This window comes from Tinamus guttatus, unplaced genomic scaffold (assembly GCF_059628265.1).
Source record: "Tinamus guttatus ecotype Peru unplaced genomic scaffold, ASM5962826v1 Tinamus_guttatus_pri_ptg000459l, whole genome shotgun sequence".
NCBI classification, from domain to species: domain Eukaryota; kingdom Metazoa; phylum Chordata; class Aves; order Tinamiformes; family Tinamidae; genus Tinamus; species Tinamus guttatus.
In genome coordinates, this window is record NW_028288993.1 from 6,858,486 (window position 1) to 6,866,691 (window position 8,206).

General features: G+C 44.7%; 1 protein-coding gene across 17 annotated transcripts in view; it reads right to left on the minus strand.

Annotated features, from left to right (window-relative positions):
• The window catches only part of FBRSL1 (fibrosin like 1), a 484,528-nt gene extending 476,571 nt beyond the window's left edge, over positions 1 to 7,957 (minus strand). For all 17 annotated transcript variants that reach the window (XM_088532476.1, XM_088532466.1, XM_088532474.1 and 14 more), the window contains exon 1: positions 7,663 to 7,957. In XM_088532476.1, coding sequence (XP_088388602.1) covers positions 7,663 to 7,944 — 282 coding nt within the window. In that variant the 5' untranslated portion in view covers positions 7,945 to 7,957. The remainder of the gene's footprint in view (positions 1 to 7,662) is intronic.
• Between the last annotated feature and the right edge of the window lie 249 nt (positions 7,958 to 8,206).

Here is an 8,206-nt window from a genome sequence, read left to right on the forward strand (position 1 = left end):
AATTCTATTTCTTCCAATGGTTGCAAGTTATTAACAAGCTGTCAAAACACCATAATTATTTTATATCAAGTTTGACTGATTCCATAAACATCTCTTAGCTGCACAGTACCTTGAGCCTCGCTCCCCGTGTGCAAGGATGCGCTCGGGCTACATGGATGGAAGCAGCTGCCCCTTAGGCAGCAGCGCAAGGGGCATTTATGAATCCAAAGAAGTCAACAGCAGCATATTTATTAGCCCATGCATCTCATGTCATTATAAGGCTAAATCAGCTTGTGGGTACCTTTTTGTTTTTAAGGCTTTGTGGTAGAAATAAGAGCCACCAGTAAAGAAACTACAATCTTATTAACCATCAGGGGAGTATAAAGAAGTGATCTTGGTGTCCTTCATTATGGTACTCTCTGCTAATAGCCAGGGGCCCTAAATTATTATTTATTTCCCAACTTGGGCTACACATATAAAAATCTCCCCACCAAGTAGAGACTAGAGTGGGCATGTCAGCATCCTAATAAATCATTCAAAACTTAGAAGTGGGGAGAGAAAAAAAAACACCACCAGGCAACTACAGTTACCTTTTCACAATTCTACAAATCATGTCTGTTGAACAAGAAAGTGTGACAATATTCAGTCACAAACATCATAAATTTCATGTTTAGGCTACAGGCACAAAGGCACCATCCATATTTTCCAGTGCATCTTTATTAAAAGGCTTTCTGAAAAGACAGCCCCTGCGCCCACTTGGCAAAGCTTAGGACAGAAGGGAACAAGACCAAGTACAGCTGCCCCGGCCTGTTAACAGTGACCAACAGTGCCCCAAAATAGAACGTTTGACTTCAAAAATTGCCACGTTTATGCACCATAACTATACATAGCTAGCAAAAGATTAAAAAAGCTTTGCTTTGAGCACAAAGGGAGAGACAGGAATGGTGCCATAAGCCCATGTTTTGCAGCCAGTAGCGCTGAGAAATCATTTTGATCCTTTCAATCCCCTTATCCATGCCAACCACTGACCTCGCAGATGAAACTTTTGTTCAAGTTAGCCTCTTTTTGGCTTGAAGCAAGCCAGAGTTACAAAGGAAACATTCTCCATTCATCTCGGATCACCAAGTGCTATACGCATAGCTGCCTTGGTTAGTTTTTACCAGGTATTTTGGAGTTCTGGATCCAGACTGTCAGTTCAAAACAATTAAGCTACAAAAACCTGAGTTAGTCCCAGTCTCTTGTCATTAGGGCTCGACAGAGGCACCAGCCCCGCGCCAAGACGGGTGTTAGAGCCTTGGGGCCTGTTCAGGCTATACCAGCCCTGCTTTCACAACGGCTAGTGCAAGAGGAACTCGACTGGCAACCAACTACAGGTCTCATTTTTGCCTAGGCAGCCGTGGAAATTATTTTATCTCCTGCTGCATTTTAAACATTTTGCATTAATAAGGTGAAAACTGATTCTCCTTTCAGCTTCTGAATAGTATTATTAATAGCTCATTAGTTTGAGGGGAAAAAAGGTATTTTTCAAAGATACGGAACAGGACCAGGGAAGTAGAGCTCAGACTCTTCTCCATGCAAGGAGCACTGCTGGAGCAGTGGAAGCCCCCGTTGTGCTGGAACACAGCAAAGCCAAGAGTTATTTAAACAGCAAGAGCCACTTCACCTACATAAAGCTCTTTTATACCTTTACTGTGATAAACTGAAGGCATTAAAGTGCAGAAAATTGGAGATTGTTCTCACTTACAGCAGGATGTTCTCATGCAACAGATAGATAACCACGATGCTCGTCCTCTATACTGCAAGTCAAAACTTGATTTCACTGAAGAAACTACACGATGGCTCCCCCACGACTTATATCACCATGACAAAGACCAGTCACTCCAGAAGCTAAAGCAACATTGCCCTATGGCACTTTCTCCACCTTAAGTTCACTTGCAGTTTAGGAGCTATATACACAGAAAACCCAGTAAGTTCAAGTAAGCTTGATGTGGAGAGAAACAGAAACAAAGTGAAGAGAGATGCCAACGTAATTTCATCCTACTGAGCTCAGTTTTTCACTGTTATTTCTCCATAAAGCATCATTGTCCTATTTAGTCCCCTTCTGTGACATACCTTAATGATAACGAGCGCGTCTCATTAACATATTGGGAGGGCAATAAACTGAGTTGTTACTATACCAGAAGTCAAAAGCATTACTGCAAATGCATAGTAATTGCATCCAACATCATTTATTATTAGGATTAAGTTGGACACTAATTTTATTATAGCCCTTTTATCAGAAATGTTTACCTGTACAATACACAATACTTTATATTTTCCATTATAAAGCATCTAAACTATTTTGTATATAAATCAGAATTCAGCTTCTCAATTTTTTCATGCAGGTCAGGTCCACTTCTGTGTGGTCCACACATTTCAGCAAGCTTCATTTCATGTTTTATCCAAAGTAAACTACACACAGAACTACAGCTGAGCATCTACGCTGGTAAGATTAAACAAAAGGTCTTTCAAAAGAGAACAAAGATAGAATCGAGCGTAATTTGGGCTAAAAATTTAAGACCTCAGAGGGACCAAACTAGGTAGAACTCGCTGTGTGTCTTTGGCAAGGATAAGGGGGATCCCTGAGCTCGGCTGGGATTTTCACCTGCGTTTTAAGGAGCACAGGCAGCTCCGAGCTTGGCCTCAGGCGAGGAAGCCACCTCTCGGTGCGGAAACCATAGCTGTGTTAAATGGCACTAACACACTGCTGAACGCGTGACAAGCAGGCCAGCGGCACAGCCTGCGCTGGGGACACGGCTGCGTCACCCACGCACACGGCCTGGCCGAGCAACTTGCTCCCAGGGCAGCAAACCTCCGTGGACACTGCTGAGCCTCAGCCAGCCGGGCACGTTTCAGCGTCGCGGTGACACGTCCCAGCTCTGCAAAGGAGCTCGATCCCCACGCGCTGCCGGGCCACCCAGCTGGCCTTGGCAGGGAGCTCTCATGGCCACTCACTCCTGGCCAGGTTCCGTGCAAGGAACTGGGCAGGCACCTCAGACTGGCCAGAGCCCATCGCCTCCATTCCCTCCCTTGCAGCTCTCTTAAGAACCTCTTACTTCAACAACAGCAATAAAAAAAAATCTTAAGTACTTGAGTCAGACAAGGTGCAAGAATCAACAGCTAGAGAAATAAATCAATTGAAACTAAAAAAATCTTCAAGAAAATCACAAGGAAAAAATCATTCAGATCAGTATCAAAAAAAAAAAAGCTTTTCTGAGTTTTTTTTTGTTTGTTTGTTTGGTTGGTTTTTTTGAAAAGGAGTAACTCTCCTTCAAAAGCATTGCAGGGCAAAATATTTAGGGCAAAAATATTTAAAGTCTAGAAACTGGTTGTTTTAAAACAACATAAGCACAGAAAACAAAATAAGGGCCAGTACAACATATAGAGCAACACAGCCATAAATTAAAAGTTACAAAGTTAGCGCAGCTAGGTGGAAATGGCACAAAACCTTTGGAACAGGAAGCTGCAGTTAAATGCACTGGTTTTCTTATCGATGAGCGATCAGAGCAACAGTAACTGCACAGTGTACAACACACATGTGAAAACAGCCTTATCAAGATAACAGCTGAAGAACTCATGGATTCTGTCCAGAAGTTTACCATCACCATTAGGCTTTCTAAATTCTGCTGCACTGAAGTGCACGCAGCAAAGAAGTAATTGCAGGTTAGCACGGCTAGGTTGCTGACGAACAACAGTGAGGCAATGGGCAAAGCATTAATCACCCTCCTCTGGGTCTGTGACTAGTTGCAGCTGGGGGCCCCAATCCTGCTCAAGTGCAAGGGCAGTATCCACCTTCGACAGGACACACACCAAGCAAAGATCTGCCTTGTCAGTGCTGGGATCCACTTCTGCACAAAGCGCATTTGCAAGTGGATTCTCTAGGAGATTCTATAAATAGGCTAAACATTCCTAAAAAAAAAAAAAAAAAAAATAGAACGTACACACAAGAAAGTTAAAATTTCCATAGAGTGTTCCAAAGCTTTACTGGAATCTGTAAAATTGATAAACAAAAGCCAAAAAGAAAACACAACCCCTTGTCTTTACAACTACGTGGAGAGAACAATTGCTCTCAAAGATCGCATTCATTAACATTCTGATGAAGTTTCCTTTTAGCGCTGTTTTTGATACTTGAAAGGAACAGCTCTGATCAGAGAGAGCCCTCAAATACCGACTCACTCATTTAGATGCTCTCGCTCTGATTCACCAATCACCTTCAAGAATAATTAGCAGCTTCATCTGAATGTAATGAATATACACACATGCTCACATCCATACCATTCATTTCAGAAGGCAGCTAGAAATCCCCCATTTTTCAGCCCACCACTCCTCTGCCCACTAACTTTTTGGACCAGCTGGACAGCAAGGGGCCCTCTCTGCTGCCGGGTCATCAGCTGGTGCTTTTGCAAGGGCTGCCCATCACACCAAGCACCCCTCGCACACAGGCAGGCCGAGGCAAACTCCCTTCCAGCCCAAGTCACCTTCAGTGGTTGGCTAAAAAACACTACACACAAATCAGCTACACATAACCCGAGTTTGAGCGTGCTTTATATAATAGGATTCACGGGAAGGAAGGGAAAGGGGAAGTCTTAACTTTTTATACACACAGAAAGACTGACGGTTTGCTAGTTAGTGTGGCTTTTTGTGCTTAAGGAAATATATATGTGTGTGCGTGTGTGTGTGTGTGTATAACCAAACACAGATGCCCCTTTCCTAACACCTTTCATATAAAGATGTAAGCGAAGTGACAAATGTCACAGAAAGAAGATACAGTATTTCCAGATTCTCAATTCCCAAGCAAGCATTGCTGCATGAGTCAACTCAGAATCCAGAACTCTTTCTTAAATTTACACCAGAGAGCTAAAAGAAGCTTTATGAAGCTGTCCTCCAGTATTAACCTTCAACATTCTTATCACCAGTTCAGCATGTAGGAAGAATATTTACATAGCACCCTTTCTTTACAAGAACACCCGCAGTAAAAATTTTCTGAAGAGAGGAAGGGGAATTTACAATATTTTTAGACAAAGAGAAAAACAAAGAAAGAACTTTACCACTTCCAAATGTCTCTACCATAAAGTTCCCTCCGATCATAAATTTAATTTTCTGGGGGAAACCCAAAGCTTAGCTAGCCTATTAAACGTAATCACAGATCTCCATAAAACCAAGTGAAAAACAATGCTAGAATAAGAACAGAAAAACAGATCAGAATGAACTGGCACCTATACCACAAAAGCCTCTCTTAGAATCACAAATTAAACAAAATTGACTTTTTTAGGCCTCCTAGGCCATGAAGTCATTTTTTTCTTTCTTTTCGCTTGATAGAAATCTTTAATTATTATTTATTTTCAATATATCACAACAGATGAATTTAAGTACTTTAAAAAAAAAAACACACACACAGAGACAAATCTCCTCTAAACCAGAAAGAAAACCACCTGTTGTAGTCAAGTACACTGCAGTATCCAGCCCCACACTACACAAAATGACCTTGCAGTTTCACTAATTTACATGGGCACATGTTACTTTAAAGTAGTTTTGTCTCGATAATCCCCTCTGCTTGCTGCTACATTAAATCTCCCAGACATCACCCTTTGTCAAGCTCAGCGCTGTACTTCTCAGAGAAAAACCCTCACAATGCCGAGTATTCTTCCTTTTCAGTGCTACTGGAATTTATGAAATGCGTGTGATTATCAGGGCTTGCAGAGCCCCTTAAATACGACACGCTCCGCCTTCAGTTGTTTTTTTAAGAGCAAGCAGAGGTGATTCCATGGATATACTTTGGGGTGGCTGAAGTTAAGGTCATTTTCTAACCCCATGTGCCCTATTACCAAGGTTACCGCTTGGCTGACTTGATAACAAGGCCCATACCCTTTCCAATGTGTGGAGTTCTCCCCGTCAGCCCTGGAGGGACGGTACTATCATTTGAATCCTATTTCCTGATAATGTGCTCATCGTGGTAGAAAATTCCCGCAAGAAGATGAATTTTACTTTCTTCACTGACAGCTCAGTGGAAACTCGGTGCTTTAATTGGACCTATCTGCTGATGCAGATTTGACTAAGAGCATGCCCAAGAAAAAAGGGAAAAACGCAGACAGGTCTGTGGCACCTGTTTTAAAGGAAAACCCAAGTGGATGCCTTGCTCATTAGCAGCCCCACGTTGGCCACACAGTGCCTTTTCCTAGCAGGGCAACACCCCAGAAATGACTCCACTAAAAGACCTAACCCAATCTCCACTCCAACCTAAGTCACGTTTCCACTCCTGCATTACACACCTAGTGCTGCTCACCAAGCACTTGGCTGAATTTCCAACTCCAGGCTCCCCAAACCAAGATTTCATCACCCAAACATTTTGTGGATCGCCCATGCATCAGCAGTTTTCCCGACGAGAGGCTGGATGCCCAGGACAATCCAGGACCACCTTGGATCCTCTGCAGGGCTGTGGAGACCGCGGCTGAGACCGGCGGAACCTGGTCCAGACACCACCTCGAATGGGACACGACGCCACTAAGAAGGAGGCCCATGCGGCAGGAGCAAGCCCAGGAACACCAACAAAATGAGTTCTCAAAGCCTTGGGGGAAAGATGGTTGAGATCCTGGGGCAAAATTGGCTTTATGTGCTCGTCCAAACGCAACCCTCAGTTCCTGTAAAGCAGCTAACGTACGCTCGGGCGACAGGAAGTCAAAAGGCAGCGGGAGCACCCAAAAACTGCCCACATTTCTAGCTGAGCACGTTGAAGAAAGTTGAGCGGGGGTACCGGTGTTGCTCATATTTACTCAGAAGTGAGTTATCCTGCCTCCCCTGTGACTCGCAAGGTGCTTTTTCTCAACAACTCAGTTCTTCCCCTTGCACACAAACAAAACAGAAATCAAAAGCCAAAGTCTTCGTTTGTCAATGCCCCTCTGAAAATATTAAATTTCCTGCTCTGCTTAACTTAGCTCAGACAAGGCAGGCAGTATTTGCTCAGCAAATAGTGTTTGTAATAAGTTAGACAAGCAGTATTTTTGCCAGCCTATTAACACCAGAAAAAAATACGTCCAGTCAACACGAGATGAAAAATTTGTTCAATTACTTCAAAAATGGGAATTACAACCAAGGGATTATTATCCATTTAAACATCTCCTTTTCCACCAAAAAAAAAAAAAAAAGTCAAACACCAGCCATTTGCTAACAATCTCCGGAGACAGATAAAGTAACATTTTGGCAACGCAAACACAAACTCCACGAGCCGGGCGGAGGAGGAGGAGGCAGGGGGGAGGAAGGGGAAGCTCCACCATGCACAACAATACCGGACCATCCCAACACGCCGCAGCGCCGGCGATATTTCCGCAGCCAATTAAAAATAAAAAAAAAAAAATGAGTCGCCCTAAGTGATAGTTAACAGCAACCGGCAAGAGGGAAAGGGGAATGGTGGGGGGCAGGGGTAGTAAGTTGGCAGCGGGGCTGCAAGTACCTCGCCACCCTCTCGACCCCAGCCGCGCACTCACATGAACGCACATGGTTAATCGGTATTAAAACAGAGCGGCCTTAACGCACTTTTTGAAAAAAAAATAATATATTTTCCAATATTTTTTCCACACCTCCCGCCCTCCCCCAGGAAAAGCCGCCCCGTCCGCGGCCGGCGCCTCCCCGCCCGCGCTCGCCTCTTACCTCGAGCGCTTCGAGCGTGTTGAAGCTGGCGATGGCGAAGCCGTCGATGAGATCCTCCTCCTGCGAGCTGGACTCGCGGCGGCGGCGGCGCGGCGGGCGGGCGGCGCGCGCGGCGGGCGCCGCGGGGCACTTGGCGCCGCCGTTCTCGTGCGCGGGGCTCGCCTCCTTCTCGGAGCCCGACGAGGGGCTCTGGTTGCGCGGGTCGCGGGCCGCCGCCTCCCGCCGCCGCACGCGGTCCCGCTGCGACCTCGACCTCCGGCTCTGCCTGATCTTCCCATCCATTTTTTTTTTTTTTTTAAATTCTCTCCGAAGAAGCGGGGGTCAAAAATTGAGATGGAGGAAGAAATATATATATATATATATAAAATTTAAAAAAAAAATCAAAAAAAGGAGAAGGCCGGGCGGGGGAGAAGGTGGAGGTAAAGGGGGGGGGTATAGGAGGGGGGGCGGAAAAGTCGCCCCCCTCCAACTCACCGCTGCCCCTCTCCGAGCCCCGAAGCCCTTAAAAATGACACAGTAATAATAATAATAATAATAAAAATCA